At 32.5% G+C, this 22,035-nt stretch overlaps 1 protein-coding gene across 1 annotated transcript in view; it reads left to right on the top strand.

Annotated features, from left to right (window-relative positions):
- The first annotated feature begins 2,473 nt into the window (after nucleotides 1-2,473).
- The window catches only part of LOC117107375 (cyclin-dependent kinase-like 1), a 38,041-nt gene continuing 18,479 nt past the window's right edge, over nucleotides 2,474-22,035 (top strand). Inside the window, exons 1-2 of the mRNA XM_033249034.1 lie at nucleotides 2,474-2,749; nucleotides 5,626-5,895. Coding sequence (XP_033104925.1) covers nucleotides 5,728-5,895 — 168 coding nt within the window. The 5' untranslated portion in view covers nucleotides 2,474-2,749; nucleotides 5,626-5,727. The remainder of the gene's footprint in view (nucleotides 2,750-5,625; nucleotides 5,896-22,035) is intronic.

Below are 22,035 nucleotides of genomic sequence, written 5' to 3'. Positions count from 1 at the left end.
CAAAGTTAATGTGATTGGCAATCTCTAATATTGTAATGCAAAATCACAATTTTCGGGCATCCTAACCATAAAATGATACCTCATCAACCCCACCAAGGATTGTATTCCAGTGTCCTGGTTGAGATATAGGCAGTAGCCATGCATAGGATTTGACTCACTTTTTAATTAATTGTGTTCAGTACTTACTGAACTTGGATCAAGAGACGGTATGTGAGGTAATTTATATCTTTTTTTTTTTAACTTTTTAGTAATTTCTGTATATTTTCACCTTTCAAACATTGTCAAAAGCAGGACAATACAGTATACAACCATACAATGTATGTTCAGCAACATTATACATATACACCTACCTTACAATTGACCCTTGCGAACCCAAGCATAATTCCATTATCAAATCGGGTTGCATTACACTATAAAGTAACCATACACAAACAGTACTACAATAGCGCAGATAAATTTATATAGAAATTGTTCATTGACATTTTATTGGGTAGTTTGTGGGGGGTTTTTATTCCATAACTGGCTGCTGATTGGAAGACAGAATGATAAATTATTGAAGAAAGTAAAATAGATATTTCTGTAATAATTACACTGATTTTAAACAAAAAGTACATTTTTTCATCTGCGGATGGCCGAACAGGATTTTGATAAAGGGTACAGTGGCTCACATGAACCTATCCTATTATGTTATCTCACATAAATATTCTAATCTTACATATACTAAACATAATTAAGATAAGATGGCTCCGAGTGGTCTGCATTTATTGCAAATGTAAATAGAATTGATGATATCGGTGTCAAAATATATTATGGTCTGTAATCTTTTGCAATATCTTTAGAAACAATCCCCGAAATGTCATAAACATGTTGTCACAGTACAGCATCTTTTTCTAGCAGTTTTGTTTTATACTTTAGAACTGCAATTATATTTGATCTGTACTTGCTTGCTTTTACATTTTTCCCTTCAATAGTCCAAAAACAATACTTGCAGTGTTATGCTTAGTATAAAAATCTAGCCAACAAGTGCTCCTGGACATCCCAAAGAGCACTTTTCAACACTGCTGGCCGGACCAAGGCTCTGGAATAAACTTCCTCTGAACATTAAAAAATCACCTTCTCTTGACAGTTTTAAGTCACAACTCAAGATGCACCTTTTTTAATAATCTCTTTTTTTGGAACGGCACCAGAAATTGAATAAATAAATAAATAAATAAAATGTGCCATATAAATGGAACGATTGATTGATACTCCTCTTGTCTCATCTGAATCCATATATGGTATACATACATTATAGTATAAACCTACACACATGCATAGATATTTTCTTACTGAACATTGTGAAATAGATAAATGCAACATAATTAAAGGTATTAATTCAATTCGACTTTTCTTTTGAAATTTTTCTATCCATATACCAATATAAACAAAAGAAACAAAACTTAAACTACAGTTACATCAATGCCATACTTAAAAAGAGAAACTGATTGCATGAGACATAGATTGATCCTGAATTGAATTGGAGGGCAACCACTTTAACAAACAAGCACAGTTCCCCTCAAAGAGTACAAACGTTGCCATATGCAGGGGCCTTCAGAATTTTTAAAACGGGAGATACAAGTTTCAGAATAGATAAATTAGTAGCGTGACATAAAATTGATGCATTGAAATTTTAGAAATTTATTTTGAGGCGAAATTTATTTTGAGACCAAATATGGATCCGCCTCTGGTATTTTTTGAAATAAATTTCTATTTTAATAGTGTTCAATAGAAATCAGGCACCAAAATATATAAATAACACTGCTCATTAGAAACAATGACATCTCCCACTGTGTATCTGTGATTTCATTCATTTCAGTAATCATCATATTACTTACATCAATGAAGCCAAAATTCTGAATTGCAGTTTTTCTTAAGATTAAAAAAAATAGCCTTAATATGGTATGTATCATAAAGTTAAAAATGTTAAAATTTATGGTAAAATGACATCAATATTACTTCTTGATTGGTAACCCATATTAAATCTGGAAATAAAAATTTCATTCAAGTTACAATTAATTAATCAGTCTTAATGGTTACTGAAGGTCTAGTTGAAACAACATGTCAATTGATATGATTAAATTGGCATTGAAGAAGACAAATATTCGAAATTGTACGTTACCGTACAGTAATATACATAGTAATGTTTTGGTTACCATTGTTTACTGACGGTTGCTATGGTAAATTAATTTACATATTAAGTAAGTGACCCTGATAGGCTATTTGGCTATATGGTATTAGTAAGCCTCCGCATATAGTTCCTTTCAACACTTTATTAATACATACATGTAAAAAAATGTAAATACGCATAAGATATACTAGTAATTATTGTAATTATAGATAAATTAACAGATGATATGAAGTTTTAGTAAGTTTTTTTTTTATCATTAAATTTTACTAGCGTTAGAGACCGTATTTCATAGCGGAGTAATACTGTATCTGGGGTCAGAATTGCAAATGGTGCTCAACTACTCTGTTCTCAACTCTGCGAAGGCACCGCGGTAACGATATTTTTGACTTGATACTGTGATGTTTACGGCATTATTATCAGTATTTCTGTATTTATAGTGCACGGTCTACTTTTCCAATTCACTTTGAAACAACATTTGATATTCTTCGTCAGTATTTGTTTGTGAATTGTTCAACTGATATGGATATACTTGAAAATGATTACATCTTCCTCTTCCTAGCATCGGTGTGTGAGTGAGACGGGGTAAGTAACTGCTTTTCATCTCTCTCAAGATTAGGCCTACTTTTAGCAAGTCCGGCTATCTTGGAGAGGTACTAGGCCTAGCGCACTTGCTTAAGCTTGCTGTCGGCTACCATATACGTCTTTGTGTTGCAAAGTAATACTGGTTCTCGCTCGTAGTATCATTAATCACGAATAATATCTTGGGAAAACGTTATTATAGCCAAATGATATGATTTTCATACAAAAATAACATCTCTCATTCATTCTGCAGTGTTGTTTAGGTTAGCCTAGCCTAGCTAGGACCTAGGTAGTAGTAGTAGTAGGAAGGTAGGCACAGTCTATTTTAGGTCTGAAAACAGTGGTTGTTTATTTTGAGGGTGGGGGTGTGGAGCCCGCTATTGGCCTAATCAATGAGAAAATATTTTGAATAAGCCCAAAAAACGTGAATTTATGAGCATGTCTGTAGATTTATTACTTATTAAATATGTGACAAGCTCAGTGTGGGACTGTTTTGATGAGAAAAATACTGGGTTTGTGGACAAAACGGCAATAAGTCAAAACGGCAATGACCAAAATAGCGAAAAACCAAAACGGCAACACTTTTTGACCACAACGGCAATAGACAAAAATGCAATAAGTCAAAACGGCAAGACCAAAACGATGCTCTAACCAATTTGTCATAAAAATAAAAAGCGCAAAAAAATAAACTAGGCTAATCATAAACATCAATGTGTACTACGATTAAATACACTAAAAATGAGGCTAAATAGCAGCAGCAGCAATAATATCATTAATAATAATAATATAACAATAACATTAATAGTAATAATAATAATGATAATATTAATAATACAAATAAAAATAATCATACAAATTAAAAAGATTGGGGAGGGGGAAACAATATAAAAGCAAAAAAACATTAAAACAAATAAAACTTTCAAATACAGACAAAATGAGGCTAAACAATTTTATAAAAGTAAAAAAACTGCGAAAATAATATTAATAATAAGCATTAAAAGTGGGAAAAAGAGTCCATGGCAATATTCGATTTGCCTATCGGGACAATTTCAAAACGATTCATAAAATTATAAACTGTGGCCCACGCCCGGTGGGGCTTGGTAGTCATTGCCGTTTTGGTCTGTTGCCATTTTGGTACTTGTCATTGCCGTTTTGGTCATTGCCATTTTGACCTGCTACCAAATACTGTCTTGGCCAAAACTTTTTTGTTAACTTAAAATAGAAAAGTGGAATACGAATACAAATGATACAATATTTCTTGTTCACAAACAGAGCAATTCCCTTGAATCTGTTTGTTTTTTTTTGGAAGGGTCCGCCCAACCACCTCCACTTTCCTACCACCGCATTACCTTGCTAGCATCCCTCACTTTGCACTATTCTGAGTGTTGTCTAAATTTTTTATTTACTCCTGACTTATAGGAGGAGATTGTTTTTAAATTTCTTATACACCTACAGTTTTGTAAACCAATATACTATTTGATAAAATTATAAGCTTTTTCAAGTATAGTATATAAATGGGCGCTAATGCACTTTAGTACTGTAGCTCTTGTATCTATAAGTTGTGTTTTTAGCTACTGTGTGCTCGTAGCTAGGCCTAGCCTATTAATTGCCAGTCAGGTTCTTATCCAATTTTAATTATACTATGTTCGTTGCCAGGTTATATTTATTTTGTTAATTAGCAAAACATTTTGATTATTGTTATTTCTTATCGTTGTTGTTAAATATTCTGGTACAAATAACATTTATTACATTTAGGGTCTAAAGCTATATATACACTAAAAGCTGCATTCATTCAATAATGTATGCATGCTTTGCTGCCTTCCTTTTTCCTCTTCAGGAGCCATACAACTTTCTTGTAGTAGCTCTTTATTGAGCCACTTTATGCATTCTGGCAACACCAACTCATTAAAAAAGTTTGAATTCTGGCAACAGAATTAGGCCGATCACCATCATTAATTTGTCGCTGAACAAAAATGAAGGGTGTAGCAACATTTACAGAAGGCATTAACAGGTGTGGTTTTTTAGAAATAAAATGCTGAAAACTAGCGTTGTTATTAGTAGCAGAACTGGATGAAGAAGCATCGTAAGATATTAGTAGCACATAATACATGTAGCTAAAAATATGAATTTTTAAAATACAAGAGCTATAGTGCTAACATGCATTGTGCCGTTAAGTGTCTCCTATCATATGATTTTACTCATTATATGTAAAGAGTGAATCGTATAATAGCAAGCTTAATCATATTATTAGAGAGAAGTCCTACGTTCCAATTTTGACACATACTGCACCACTCTTTGTGTGTCAGAACCAAATCTTAGACGGGTGATGATTAATTTGAATGTTAAGAGCAAGATTAAAATTTTATTAATTTGACTTTAGTAAAAATATAAGATTTACTAACTTAAATCAGGAATGTCATACTATTTAGCCATTAAATATATTCAGTAATTGATACTAAGATACATCAGAATACGAGTCCATAATTGATTCGTTTTGTTCCTTATTAGAACAGTATTCTAATAAAACACTCCTAATCCATTCATTCTTGACAATGTTTTAACAAAGAACGAAACGTAGAATCAATTATGGCCTCATGTTTGTCATTCTTCAGAGTCACCATACTCACCATATTCTATTTGCGAATAATCAGTGGATCCTTTGTTTTTTTTTTTTTTTGCAAATACATCAGATTTGCTGATTCCACAGAGTGAACAGTTTATTAATTATTTTATTTAAGTAATAATGCGAGAGGATGTATTACTTATTTAAATCTGGAATAACAGTGACATTAGTAGCCAAATATATATTCAATGATTGATAAATACATCAGAATTTTAAGATTGTAATATTGGTTCCTTGATGACTATTCTGCCCATAGATTCAGTTACCTTGACAACCACCAAGATCAAGTACAGCTATAAAGAGAATCCCACACTCTGTACAAATTTTGCAATCAACCTGAAATAGAAACTCCTGAATCATGGACAAATATGATAAATTGGGAAAGATCGGTGAGGGGTCGTATGGAGTGGTGTTCAAATGCAAACGAAAAGACACAAGACAAATTGTAGCCATCAAAAAATTTGTTGAATCTGAGGACGATCCATTAATAAAGAAAATAGCTCTTAGGGAAGTGAGAATGTTAAAGGTAAGACAATTTTACTAAATATTCATTTTGATTCTGAAAAAATACAAATTTTTTCAATTTTTTTTATTTTTTTATTTAGTACATGTTTGTATAAACAATGACAGGAGAAAAACAGAGGTAGCATTCTGAGATATAACTTTTGATGTAATTTATTGCACAAGCTTTCGTTAGCAGACAATGGCAGCTTTGTCAATGTCTGGGCTTTAATGAAACTGTAATCAAGTTTTAGCGTAATAAATTATGTTGAATGTTAGTTCCAAAGTTTTTGTTGGCTTTTTTCTTGAGTTTGTTTATTTATAAAGTTTGTCCTGCATCATTAGTTGCTTCTGTTTTTTTGTTTTTGTTTTTTTTTTTTGAGCGATAGAGAGAAAACACCTAAAAGATTTTATGATATTGTAGTGCCAGCAATGGTGCCAGCAGAGGAGCAGAGAGGAAATTTCCTCCACTATATGAATATAGAACTTCGTTAGGACGGTTTCACTCAGCCATATTGGGGGCTGAGGTAAATGTATAGGGAGAATGTAAAGTATCATAATTTAATTGATATTTAAAAGTATTCAATCTTATAAACTAAATTACCTGTAGGCCACTGTATAATATGAGGACTCTGTTTATAAAAGAGAATGGGTGGGGTAGTCATTGAAAATATTTTGAAGTACACAATTTTATGTCAGTTCACTGCTTTTCTCAACATATTGGAACTGGCATCAGCTTGAAAAAGGTTGAATACCCGGGCTCAGAGCTTATATATGATAATTAGTCAAGCTCCATGCTTTTTGTGAAGCCTTAACGCCCAAATACTGAATCTCCTCACATCTGCCCGGTGATTGTAGTAAAGTAATTTGATATCAACTTGCAATTGAACTAAACAATACTATCTGCACTAGGAATTATCTTTGTCACAGCCCATTATCAATGAAAACGTGAGCTAGTTTTAAAGTAAAAGCCCCACTTTTATCAGACCTGTTGATTGAAAATATAAACCACAATGTTATCTATAAGTACAATGTTACCAAGGCATAAATGGTTTTTGTCTAATCTCATCAATTTGGTTTAGTACAGTACATGCTGAAAATTAGTGCTTTTTGAAAAATATTTTTTTTGCATTTCTTTGACGTTTAAATATTATAATGTAACTATTTTTAAATATTGAAACTTTTAAAAAATATTTTTGGTGACCATATGTTATAGTTAAGAATAAATAAAGTGATATAATATTTTAAATATTTTTTTGTTTGTTATGTCATGAATGTGATTATTGGTAATGTAACTGTACTTAACTTGTACCATAGTTCTGAATGATAATATTGAAAATTATGTCTGAGATCTTCCAACAGTTGTGTGTGTGTGTTTTTTTTTTTTCAAATGAAATTATCTAGGCTTTGAAATTTTTACTGTTAATTGTATCATTGTGTATAGTAACTCCTTCTGTATTACAATTCTTTCTTTTAAAACCATTTTTGATAATCTTCCACAGAAAACAATTCCATGATTATATACTCAGTCTGTTGAAACCTTCTTGCATTAGATAATAGTCTTAACGCAAGAATAATATAATAGATTATTGGATAATAATGCTAATTGTTTCAAGTTTATTGTTTAATTTAATTTTTTCATGTCCTTGGTAACTTATAAATTTCAATGCTGAATAATTTAATTGGTGTGACATAACTGACTTCAAAGCCGCTATGAACGTCATCATAACACCTGCTGAACAGTGATTAGGAACTATAGTATACAGTCAGCATGATATCCATACAGCAAACAGTTCTTTCTATCAAATTGCTCTCAATTTAAATCAGAAACACCTAAGGTTCTTATAACTGTTGACAGTGCTTTATGTAAGTGATGATGGACACCATAAGATTGTCCCCAATTTTTCACATTAGTATGGTCATTAGATAATGGCTGGAAGGTTAAGTTCAGTATAGCATACCGACTTCATGATTTAGCCCAGTATTTAAAGTGTTTGCAGTCCAAACCGAAAATTCCTGGTTCAATTTTTTTGAGATTTATCAACTACTGTTACTACACCCAGGCCTTTTGGAATCCCTGGTTCAATTTTTAGAGATTTATAATCAACTACACCCAGGCCAACAATACAGACACAAAATATCACTTCGTATCTGCACGTAACCTCTCGTAATCTGCTCGTAGGTACATTTTGAACGTACCTACGAACCACTACGAAGGTCATTGTTATTTTAATTAGCTTTGCAATGATCGTAGGCTGGATCGTCGGGCTAATAAACAATACGTAAACAATATTGAAATAATAGTTTACCAGCTTTCAACACGTGAGCAATGTTGCAATTTGCTAATATACAATGTTAGAACTTTATTGTTTTGTTATTTCCTACCTTATTAGATTGATCATGTTGTAAAACTGTGTTTAATTCACTAGCTAGGTAACCTATTGGGCATTCAGTATATTCAAATTTCGATGTCATTTAGGCCTACGTACGTCCTACATTTTCCCCTATAGAGGAGGAGAGCAGACAGTAATTATACTGGTAAACTTTCCAATTCGGAGAATTTTGATGTGATATTATTGTTTTGGTAGTAGGAATTTTCTTCTTTTAAATAATAATACTGATGACAAATCATGTACAAATTATTACGATTTCTACAGATCACGTTGTTTATTGTTTACCGTAATTTGAAGCAGAACCTGCAAAGCGATCCAATACTAATGGAAATAGAAATCACTACCTTGCCGAATTAAGGCTAGTCATGCTAGACCGCATTTACTTTGATTTTTACTCACTGTCGCTCACAGCTTTTCAACATTTGCCACGAGGTTAACCTTTAACACACTTTACTGTGTTCTGTTTGGCGCGCACTCTGACGTCCAATGCTGGCTAAGTTTTATTTTCCATTAGGTTTTCCATGTGACATTCGTTAATTCTACAACCAACGGACGTTAATTCTCCTTTATATTTATTGTTTATCTTACTAAATCAAGACTACAAAATATTATTTGATGAACAATCTTTTCACATGTGTGTATTGCCATTGAGGATATCATTTTTTGACATTTAAAAGAGGTAAAATAATTGTAAATAAAAAAATAAGCTAGACCTAGGCCTAGGCTAATTAATTAAAAAAATAATACAGCAGTACAAACAAGTTCCTGTCGTGGACAGCGAGTGGAAGAGGAGCGTCCCATGAAGTCAAGTGTACGTTTTCTTATTGAAAAAAAGCTCCATACTTTAAATTAACGGTCTAAACTCGTGCTTGTCATTCACAAATTATCAAGCAATACATTGTTTATTCCAGTAAACTACAGCAGTCTTTCTGCACATACAAATAAACAGCATGCTTTTGCTTCGCGTAGCCTTGCTTAGATTGTTGATATCAGGCTACGATGTATCTACGAAGCCTGCGTGCAGGTAAAATTGCAATAGTTTGTGGCGGTACTGTACTCGCTGTAGTACTGTATACTATAGTTGCGAACACATATTTTTTGGTTAATCTTACCCATATTTACTAACTGTAGTAGTGTTTAAACATTAGTAATACTTGTGAAAGAATGTGAATTACATTGAAATAAACAATTGAAAGACGTACTGTATTTTTCCTTTGTAACAACCACTAAAAAAAATAATTCGCGTCATAAGTACAGTACATGACTGACATGCATGTTCTTATTTCAAAATCATACAGAATTTTTTCATTCTTTACAAATGTCATCTTTAAACTTCAGTCTTTTAAATAATGAAATAAAACAAACAAAGGTACTATTCATTCATCCATCCATCCATCCTTCTGTCTAGCTTTGATAAAATTTGCAGTATGCCAATCAAAAAACAAATTTATAAATTGTACCGGTATTAATTAAAATAGATTTATAGTAAATTGTACAAAATGGTAATCATTTTTTCCCCACTGCTTGCTTTACCAGTACGCAGGAATGCTGTAGAATAATGCTGTACAGTGGCTAGTGTCCTTGATATAACTGTAGGCCTAATTCTCACTGAATGGTCTTTACCAAGCAAATGTAGACTACATCTCTACACCTCTCATTACTGATATAAAGGAACATTAATCCATGTTAACAATTTGATAGAGAGCGATCCTTCATGGGAGGACATTTATTGTCAGGTTTGCTTTGTACTCATTGTCTACAACAACCTTGAAATTCCAGTGCATGATTTTTACATGGTACTTAAAAATGTCATGATAATACAAGATGAGTATTTAATTTCTGATTCTTTTTCAGTATTTCACTTAAAATCTTGTTTTTAGGCATAAAGGCACTGCAATATGCGCTACAGAATACTATGTAAATTATTATTTTTATTATTTGAAATTAAAGCATAAACATTAGGGGAAAAACACCAAGCAAACAACCGTACATGGTTATGCCGTACACACTAAATAACTGAATCAGATTGAGTAAAAAATATAGTAGACTCAGATCAATTCCCGGTTTTAAATTTATTGTAGTCAGCAATAAATCAAGGTACCTGCCCTCTGAACATGTAAACCCATGCAAAAAGCTGGTGATAAATTTACTCGTCCCCTAATATTTTCCTGCCAATTTATTAGACACCATGTTGATGATATATGACTAGATAAAATTTCAAAAAAAGCATGTTTGTACATGTAAACCTGTTTTGGCACACGGGAAGGAACGTTAAAAAAGGTCTGGAAGTCAACTTGTTAAATATATAAATAATAGAATGGTTACCCATTTTTACTATGAGCACCGAGTCAAATAACCTGGAAATATGAAAACCTGATATTAAAGTACTTATTAATAATTAAAAGCACAAACATCACCACAAAAATTGGTGCTCAAGGCGCAGTGTCTGAGAAAGAGCAACAGTAAATCTGAACAAACAAGAATTACATTCATCCCACAAGAAAGATGTAATCAATATTTAAACTCACTGAAGACTCAATACGTCCCTAGATAAAAACTAATGTTTAAAGCTCCATTCCCGGCAAAATTTCACTAAAGAAAGATTTTTTTTAGAAAAAATGCATGCATTACTCCACTAATTATAAACCATGGAAAGTATTGGCATAAATTTTAGTTTTATGCAGAAGAATAAAAAAAATTAAAAAATACAGACTATTTCTCATAGGAATCATTTTTTTAACAAATTTGAAATAATTCCTATGAAATATTAACTGTATATTACTGTATACTTCACAAGTGTCAATACTAGCAACGGAAAATATCATGTCGGCCGTTTTTATGTGTGATAACAGAAGCTAAATTGAGGTAAGGCTAGGCCTAGCTTAGCAATGTTGCATAGGCTAATGTTTCCGGCGCCTACTATATTTCTTTGTAGACCTATCGCAAATTCAAACAAAAAATTCATTCGCATTTATTTTTTGTGTGGAACACAAAAAAAATCAAAATTCAGTCTTATTTTACATTTTTTTCAAGTTTAGGAATGTCTAAATTCAGTTAAACTAGCAATTTTGTATTATATTTATAAATCTTTATGACATATAAAAAATTTTCTTAACTGAAATTTTGGCGGGAATGGGGCTTTAAGATTACGGTTTTCATTAAACAAAAAGCTCAGAGTCATAGTCTTGATGGTGTAACCTCATACTTCGGTTTGGGTGCTAGCTTGGTGTTTATTTATTTATTTTTTTTTTTTCCAGCTTTTTTCTTTGTGTTCTTGACTTCAATATTGTCTAGCACATAGAGACCTCGTTTATTTGCACTATATAAATCCATCTATTATTATTATTATTATTATATTATTGTAATTAAATATAAACTACAGCAAATACTCTCTGCTTTGTGAAATTTTACAACAAAAATTAGATTACATCCCTTTGTATCTACAATACAAAATTTGAAATCGTAGTTGATTATAGAAGCATTATAAGATCAAATTTTCTTTTCAAATGAGAAATTGCATCAATCAGTGAAGTGACCGAGTGCATTGATCATGCATATAATATGCAAACACAGAGAGAAACTATGGTTACGTATTAACAAACTACTGAAATACCAACATCACTATTCTAATGTGAAAACCATTCTCATCTGGCATGGCATCAGCATTGCCCTACAGTGAATGTGTGGGTGGGGGCACTAGAGAATTTAGGTGGTTTGAGGTTATTTTTAACCACTTGTCCGAGAGTACAGTACTTTGCATTGTATTATGACTCCATATAAAACATCAAGTATCAGTAGAATATTTATTTTTTAATTAAATCATTTAATTTCAAATGTTCCGTAGTTGGCCAATCATACTGTAGATATTCCTGGATATTTATATTTTTTACAAATATATAAGGATGACATACAAGCATGAGCTTAGAATCAACCTTCACAAAGTGACACAATGGTTGAAAGACTAACTTTGAGAATACTGTGCATTAATATAATGTAATTATAATAATAATAAATAATGAAAAAATTCTTCTATAGTACATTTCGTAAAAAAAGCCTCAATGCACTTTACAAGAAAAACAGCAGTAAATAATTTTGACTTATACTACGGTACTTAAGCTATGAAAATATTTTCAAAGTGTATGTGCTCTATTGGTATAAGTAATTATAGCTGTACTTAGCAAAATCTTGCATAAAACAAGTGACAAATGTTGGACATGCAAGCATGGGATTGATTTACAGTATGTTACTACGTTTTGATACATTATGTTATTTTAGATTAGTTATTTCAATTCTCAACATTTTTCTCATGTTTGCAATACCAGTACAGTGCATTATAGAAAATTCAGTTTTAGCAAAGTGTATATAAAACTATATTTTCAATGAAAATCTTGGTTTTAATAGAATTACCGTATTAAATGGTTTGTAAGGGAATCGTGTCAGTTTGTTCAACATTGAGAATTAGTAATAATTATAACTGATAAAGTTCTTATGAAATCTCGAGCAAGGGCCAACAGTGCCCTTAATTACTTTTTACCTGACAACAATAACATTTTATTTTTAGGCAGCCTAGATGTGGATGGTGTCAGTCCTGTTTTGTATTTCGTTTCTATTTGATATGGATGAATTAAATTCTTTTTCAATCTAGAAGATTATAAACTTACTAGGGAAGTGAATATTATGCCTTACTACCGTCACAACTGATGAGCTCAGATCGTATGTGGCTATAATGTACAAGAACATCAATGTGATCCGCTGAACAATGGTTTTGACCGAGAAAGGCGTATTAGACCAGGTGCAATAATTACCGGTTCATACGAAGCATGTTACTGTCTGCTTATCTAAGGAACTCGGTTTGCATGCTAATCATATTTTTGCTACAAACACGATGGCCAATCGTTGGTACAATCTCACTGAATCCGGCAATTTTTAACTCGCTCAATTCATTTGATAAATTTTCTTTTGAAGTTCAGTCTCTTGAATCTATTCTCCCTATATTTTTATTGTTTAAACTCACTTCTATATAATTATTACATATATTTCTAATCCTAAATGTTCATGTGTTTTTTTCATTATACTATTAATTTACTTCTCCATTCCGGAATTTTCTAAATTAATTGAATTGAAATTAGCTTCAGTTTCAGACTCATCAGTGGGTACAGGTGCCTGGGACCTGATCAGGGAAGAAGTCAACCTAGGAATATAATACTTTGAAAAAAAAATGTTTGCAGTGTGTCAGTGATGCCTCCTTAAAATTTTGCTCCAAATAGGATGGGGTTGAGGTGGACTTAGAGCCCCTCTTGGAAACTTGGACCTCTCGTCGGGGAATCACGAGAATGCCTCTAATTAGGTATTAGGTAACCATTTTGTGTGTCATGACATTTAAATTTCAAGGTTTCTTTCATAATTTTATTGTACATTAATAATTGTCAATGCTGTTTTTCAATTCAGCTGTTCTAAAAAGCTTCGTGTTGATGGTTCTTGAAGAAAGACGACATTGAGACTCGTAATGATGTCTTTAAACATTTTTCATTTACGTACGTACGATTGTTTCATAACCATCAATGCCTGAGGTGTTACACTCCGAACCAATCAGCTGTCCTTTGCAATTGTTAAAACTGGAATTCAATTTGTAGTTTTAGAAAATAACCCAGGCTTTTAATAGCATAGATGAAGAGTATAAGTATTGTAAATTATATGAAAATGATCATTTATAATTTTTATAATTGCAACATTTTTAGCTTTTAACTGCATGTTGCACAATGTTCATATACAGTACTGTACTTGAGGCCAAAGTCATTAATGTCTCTTCGAATATAGATTTCATTGAATATTTCTTTGATTCCGTGAATTTTTTGAAAAGTGTTCTCTTCCCAAATTAGTTAATTTAAATTTAATCTTGTCATTGCATAACTGTGGCTCTTAACACTTGACATTGGTTCTCACAGAAAATTGATAGTATAAAATAAAAATATAGCTTTCTCTTGCTACTTGACATGTGTTGAGATTATAATTTCCAGCTTCATCAACAATATTAATTTTTTTTTGTTCCAGCGTATACCACAGCTGTTTAAAATGATATAATTAACACCACTAGAACATACTCCATTGTTCGTCCATGGAGATAAATGAATTGGAAGGACTACAGGCTAAGACACCCATTGTGTTTAAGTACTGAGTATCCTTTGGACAAAGGAAAACTGATGCGAGTTGACATTTTTAATCATAACCATGTAGAATCCACAAAACTAGCTCGAATTTAATGCTTGTAAATCTCCTAATTAAACTTTGAATCACTGAAATCAAACCATCTATTTTATTTATTTATTTATTTATTTTATTTCAACAATCTTTTATGAGGGTGGTTAATACTGTAAGCATATTGTTGTAGATGTAGTGATCAATATACAGTTAAATATCTAATTTATTTATTTGATATAATGATAATTTATAATTTGATCCATTCGTAAGGTTTAAGGAGTGGGAGGTAATCAGAGACACCAGCTACTAGTCTCTTTATGAGGCTTCAGAAGTAGAAAGCTGAGCATTTGGGACCCATGATGCTAACCAAGTACAGTGTCTTAATGAGGCTAGGAGAGTGAGTCCTTACCATTTGGGATCCATGTTGCTAACCAAGTACAGTGTCTTAATGAGGCTAGGAGAGTGAGTCCTTAGCATTTGGGACCCATGATGCTAACCAAGTACAGTGTCTTAATGAGGCTAGGAGAGTGAGTCCTTATCATTTGGGACCCATGATGCTAACCAAGTACAGTGTCTTAATGAGGCTAGGAGAGTGAGTCCTTATCATTTGGGATCCATGATGCTAACCAAGTACAGTGTCTTAAATTAAGAGTAGGAAAGTGAAGGACTGATCATTTAGAACTCTTAACTCTCTGTAATCAAGGTTTCTCTATGAGGCTTGTTTATGAGGCATATGGGGCTCTTTCAGAGGATAGGTAGTTCATCATTTGGGATATGTGGTGCTCTATAATGTTATATGAGGCTTCAAGAGTGGTTTTTGGTTTATCATGAAATTTTGACCAGGATTGTACTCAGAACGGAACCCATGACCATAAACCTTAGGATTAGAAGCGAGCTCCACTCCATTATAATTGCAGTGTTTGATTGAAATTCAGTAAATGTATTGAAATCAATTTATTTTTTAATCAAGTATATAGTAGTAGTCATCATGAATGTGATGCCTGTGTTCCTCCACAGTCCAAGATTGGTTAGTGATGTCTATTGTTCTTGTTACAAGGCTTGACAAATGTGCGAGTTCGCTATCAAAAGTTGATTGACAAGCCTCATTGTTTATTATTATTATTATTATTATTATTATTATTATTATTATTATTATTATTATCATAATTTAAAAAAAAAAAAAAAGAAAACCTTTAACCTTGTAGTGCCAACATTATTAATTTGAAGAACAAAACCGTGTATTTGAGACTGTGTCAGAATGTAGTACTGTTGGATATAAAATGGCCAAGTGATTATCATACTGTTGCATTCGATTTGATGTTGCGAACATCCATTCTCTAGAAGTAATGTATTGTACTATGTACAAGTGATGTCTGTCTAACTTTATCAAAGACTGCAGTGTATCTCAAAACAGCTGGAGGGTCTTCCTCTTTAGCATCAGTGAACTTCAAGGTAGGGTTGTCATGGTGACTGTCAAGCCTGTGTACAGTATTGTAACACTTTCTCACACTGTAGTTACATACAGCTGTTTGTGAAAAGGCTTTTTATTTTATAGTCCTTGAACGAAGAAGGCATTCGCACACTAGCATGATGTTATAAGTGAGACCATCATTTTTTTCATAATTTTCAAGAAAGTAAATCATATTACTGTGGTCCCTCCATCTCCCTGAAATAGTGCAAAATAACATTTTTCATTAAAGTGTGCTGTACATCGTTAACACCTAGCATTTGTTTTGGACAATATTCTAATGAAAAATGATGGAAAATATAGAAAATAGTGTGTAGGGTATTAACAAACAAAAACATGGTTGTGCTACTGGACACTTTAACAAATCATCAAAAATTGCAACATTGGTAGTTAAATAGTTGTGTGATAGATGCTGCTATTAGTATTAATAATAATAATAATCTGAATATTTATTAAGTGCTCTTACACTGATGGTCTCATAGCGGGTGTTGGCTAACTCATACACATGCCAACTTGTACACACTTTGGCTAACTCGTACTCAAATTTAGACGAACTCATACACACGATTGGTGATCTCGTACACATGACTTTTGGCAAACTTATACCCAAATGCATTTTGATAGGGTCAATTTCTCATACAGTAGTTTTTCGATCAGATGAGATCAAACTAGCTGCATCAATAGGGTCAAAGAACAAACTGCCAGTGGGATAGGTGTGGACGGCAAAAACAACGTGCATTGTCAAGTAAAAATGCGGATTCTTAACAGATTTTCAGTTGTAACTACCCTGGTAAAGTGGCAAATAATCCATTTTCAGGTATCTAGGGAAAAACATTGTTTGGGGGGTGGGGGAGAGGGCATATCCCTGACACACCATAGGGTATGGGATTTTTAGAAATCTCACGCCTGCAAATTTGTCTAACTTGGCATAAATTAGGGTGTTTGGTGTTATTTTCTTTTTTTACTGAAACAATGCAAATGTTACTAAGTCAACTAGGTTCGAGACATGTTTCTTTTTATCGTTTGTTGTGATATATCTTGACTGAAAGTTTATTATTACTTAAATTAATTGGAGATTGAAATAAAGTAGTCAATATATTAGTTTGTCATCATTTGTTTTCTTCTATGAAAATATACTACAGTAAATGATGATAAATGGTAATAAAGAAAATATATTTTCATATTTATATTTCCATATAAAATTATCAATATATTAATTAGTACATACTGTACATTTCAATATCTGTTTCAGGCTTTTTTCTATATTCATAAGCCCAACAAAATCACTCACGAGTTAGGGGTGTGTCATAGTTGCAACTACTGTAGAGTATTTAAGTTGCTAAAACGTTCTCACAAATAGATTCCCACGGTAGGCATACTCTGAAGTGAAGCATTATACACAATATTTGTATTTTCTTGTTTGTTTTATTTCCATTTTCGATACATAGTTTTATGTTTATAAAATACACAAATAAATGGAAATATAGTGAAATATATAGTTTTATTATAATATATAAATATGGTGCTGGAAAAATTCACAAGGCCTATTACCTGTACTAGTTGCCTTTTAACTAGGCCTAAGTACAAAAAAGTCTGGAAGAAATTTTTTCACAACCAAACAGGTTTTCATGGTACTCTTGAGGAAGTAAACACATTCTGTATACATGGCCTTCTGTAATGTGGACACAAAGACAGAAGTAGGTCAGATGCTCAACACGAGCGCGCAATGGCAATGAAGTTTTCACGTGTGACAACTTCATTGCCATTAATTGTAATTAAAATTTCTGAAACAATAACAATCGTAAAAAACTTAAATAATAATCATTACACTGCTACTAAAAAAATACAAAAAGTATTATGGGAGTATTATATATAGTCAAGCATTGTACAAGGACAAAGTCTACTAATTCTAAAACTGGATCTGAAACATATCTCAAAAGAAAAATGTACTAATAATTTTTATAGCGCCTCCTCAATGGAAAGGTGATCAGTTTTGAAGTCCCGCACTGCTGACGATCATAAATTTCTAAATCTATTTACCATTTATGTACCACATGTTCTAATAATCATGGGTAGGTTTTAATAATATAGATCAGTATGACTGTTATCAAAATGCAATACAATTTGAATAAAGTTTAAAATACTAAAGTAAATCTTACACAAAACTTGGGCTGCTAACTGTGTGTATGAGCTAGGCAATGGTGTGTACGAGTTGTGTTTGAGTTGGCATGTGTACGAGTTAGCCTGTATTCCTCACAGCACCATAGGAAAAATATTAGTTCATTGTATGGCACTGCTTCAAAAGCGTAAGTTTTCTCGATTAAGAAGTCATAAATTGAAAGTGGTATAATAGGCCTAATAATAATAATGCGCCAGTATCCATCAAAGATGCTTATGGCGCAAAACAGAAGTTGAGAAAGTTGTTAACAGTTTGTAATCTTAACTACAAAAAAAAAAAATAATAATAATAATAACCGTATCCCTGGTGGGGGAGGCTTCAGGAGTGCCTTTGCTTGCCCAAGGCAGATATTCTTAATTAGCAACTCCTAAGACTCACGGAGGGAAGGAACGTCTCATGTTTTCATTTATGGACTGCCCCTTAAAGGGGGTCCATCACCGCTGCCCTTATAAGAGTGGCCTAAACTTAATCTATGCCTAGTATAAAAAAAATATATAATTTTATGATATCCTTTCTTTTTCAGAATTTTCCGTCACTAAATATAATTTGATTACTAGCTTTTTATAAGTATCCGTCTAAATTCTAAGGAGGCATTGTGTAGTCTGTTAAAGTTAAAATAGAAAAGAACTTTTTAAAGTAATTTGGGAATCTAAATAATTGTTGAGGGACTCGTTTCAATATGTGTATTCACATATGTTGAGGATTGTGGGCTTTAATAGGTATTCCTGTATAGCTGGTATTAGCTGGTAACTCAGGTTTTGCACCAGAAACATACAATGGAATCATTGATGGTTATTATTGCAGTTAGCAATTTATGAACCCCATTGGGAATGTTCTATATCCTTTTTCTTCCTCAGTTGTCCTAAATAAGATTTAATATTTCTGATTTTTATTCATCTGGCATACCATAGGTCATGGGAACATGCTAATTTTACCTCAACCAGATCATTGTTCATAAGATTGTTGTCATAAACAGTACCTATAAAGTGTAGTTTTCACAATTTGTTGATAGCCTGTATAAAAACAAGAAAATCCCCCAAAAAACAAGACAATCACAAAACATAATATTATGCAGTGGCAGGAAAAAAATCAAGATGATTTCCAAAATGAATCGGCAAAACTAAAAACAAATTAAAATTTTAAGAAAAAACTTTTGCATGCATTGCATATATTTTTTCTGCCAACATAAGATTTTACTGTGGGCATGTTCCTCACTTTTTAATTTTATTTTGCTGGATTTACCTATTTAGTTTATTTTATTTATTACAAATTCGACATACAGATGCAAGAGGAAACCATGGACTGGTGACCCAACACAAAAGTGATTACGAAGCACCAAAGGTGCATGCACACACCTGAAACTTTTTGCAAACATTGTTTATCGAAAAAATAATCATTTAACTTTACTACAAAAGTTGTTAAAATTTTAACAGTTATAGTTAACATTTAGAAACATAAAGGATACCATTTTTGTGTTAATAAGGCAAGCTGGGAGGATAATAAGTTACTTATGGGTTTCGCTAGTTTGTTGCCATGAGCCTTATTGATCCATCCCTGGAATTTCTAAACATGTTGTTTGCGCATAAGAGGGTCCATGCTCAGGTATTAGCCCAGCCAGTATCACAGTCAATAGAAAATGGTGTGAACAACCTCCAACAGGGCTAAACCAATAGAAATTTTGTCTAATAAATAATTAAGTGAGAGTTTTACTTGCTCATTTCCGGTAGTAATTGGTCTTTTATAAGAATTATTAATCTACATGAGGACAACGATGGTCTACATAATGCTTCAATAATGCATAGCAATCAACGTAAAATAGGCTTAGGTGCATGGACCTATATGTAAAATTAAATATTGATGCCATACTGCACCCTGTATTAAAGTACAATTGTATGGTCCGTGTACGTGTCTACACATTCAATAGTAACTAATTTATTCTTGTGTGTACGCAAGATATACAGTACACTGTGTAGCAAGGTTAATGATCTTTACTTTCACAGGGAAAACAATCAAATAATCTTGCAGGAATCCTCATCCTTCTAAGCAATTATTATCTGTTGAGGTATGTACATGCCTAGATATTTTGCGACCATCTTAAAAGAGAAAAAAAGTGCGCATGAAAATTAAATTTTAATTTAGGCCTGGAAATACAGGAGGTAATCTTTGAATAAGTATCATTATTTTAGTACCCATCCCAGGGGGTGGGGGTTTAAGACAGTTGAGAGTATAACATCTTTTCCTTTGTTGTAAAGGAATCTTAAATTTTTACGTTATAACCAGTAATCTATCATTAGGCACAGCAATTTTGGCATTGAAGTTGTCATAGTAAGGCCTAAAAAAATGTGTTTGTGTGCCCTTCTCGCCCGCCCCTAACTCACTTTTAAAAAAATAGGGGCAGCAAAACCAAAAAACTTTTGAAAAGTCTTTTTTTTTTAGTTTTTTTTATTTATAAATTAATAAAAAAAAATGTGAGTGAATTGATCATTTTTTTTGTTTTGCCAGATGCCCTACAAGGTTGTCTAAAGTTGTTTTCTGATGTAAGATATTGCCATTCTAAGTGTACTGTACATTCATTGTAAAATGTCAATTGTGGGTTATTTTTATCTGATGAGTACTGTAAAAAAAACTTTTAAAAAAAGAAGGGCAAACAAACAAATTATTTTTAGGCCTAATGAAAGAATTGAAGCTGCGATCCAACCGAGTTCATTTTTACATTTCTTCGCAATCCCCTATGGCAATCCAGGATATGGCGTGGTATAGGTGTATCATTTTAGTTGGGTTGCTTGCAGCATTTTGTTATCTCCAGTGGACCTTTCCAAGTTCATAAACAATCAGAACAAGTTATTCAATATTACAAATAACAAGTAATTATTCAGGAATATACGCTTGTTCCACAAACAAACATGTTTATGTACGTATACAGTTTACCCCCGGTGTTTTATTGGACCTTAGTAGTAACATCCGAGGGTCGGAACTTATAGGTGAGCCAATACTAACTTGTGGATCTGTTGACAGTTTATAAACTGCAAACAAAAGGAGAGGTGCCTAACTGATCCATCACTTTGTCCTAATGACTAATTAAAATACGTTGCATCCTATCCTTCTTATTAGCCCTTTAATTGTGCCGCTAGCAGAATCATTGTATCATCAGCTAAATTGATATGTGAAGGACGTATGTCCTATGGATTTTCCCCCATCTTTTGTATTCTGATTAAGGTAATGGCCAGAACAAGTGGACAGCAAATTGAAGTAGGGCTGTAACCAAGACATTCTCGGTGTAAACACATTGCGTGTTTGATCATTACAAAGGCTTTAGCCAAGTAATTTCCTGGCAGGTAATGTTTGTATTAAATATATGTTGTGTACAGTACATATGCAATTGTTGAGTGTTGTATGTAAATTCAGTTACAAAAGCTGTTAGTAAATTGAATTTTACAACAACCCTTCACACGGCTACAGAAAGCTGTTTGTGGTTGCCACAAATTACTATGGTTCTTGAGAATCTACTTGAATTCAGAATCATCTCTCTTCTTGTAATTTAGTTTATACATCAAATGGCTGTGACAAACTTGATGTGCCAATCCTTTTTGTGGCTTTCTTTGATAAAAAAAAAAAAAAAAAAAAAAGGTTTGGGGAGGGGGAGAGAAAGTGTGAGACATTTCATTTTTATTTTGATTTAAAAATACACATTTCTTTTATTACTGTGTACGTTGAGAGGAGCCTTAACAGCAATGGTGAATTTAACTGTAGCATCAGTTTAGTGTCTTTCAATTATTATTCAATTATAATTATTTCTTGTGTTTTTTGTTATTAAACTCAGTGTAAGAACAGTTCTGTATAATTACACATGCATAAATCAGTCAGCAGGAGACCAGTTAAAAACTTGTGGCGTTTATTAAAGCCATGTTCTCACGATCACTCCTATCC

This window comes from Anneissia japonica, unplaced genomic scaffold, assembly GCF_011630105.1.
Source record: "Anneissia japonica isolate Jap-2015-1 unplaced genomic scaffold, ASM1163010v1 scaffold9668_len1562885_cov226, whole genome shotgun sequence".
Lineage (NCBI taxonomy): Eukaryota > Metazoa > Echinodermata > Crinoidea > Comatulida > Comatulidae > Anneissia > Anneissia japonica.
This window is presented reverse-complemented; position numbering and strand designations above follow the sequence as displayed.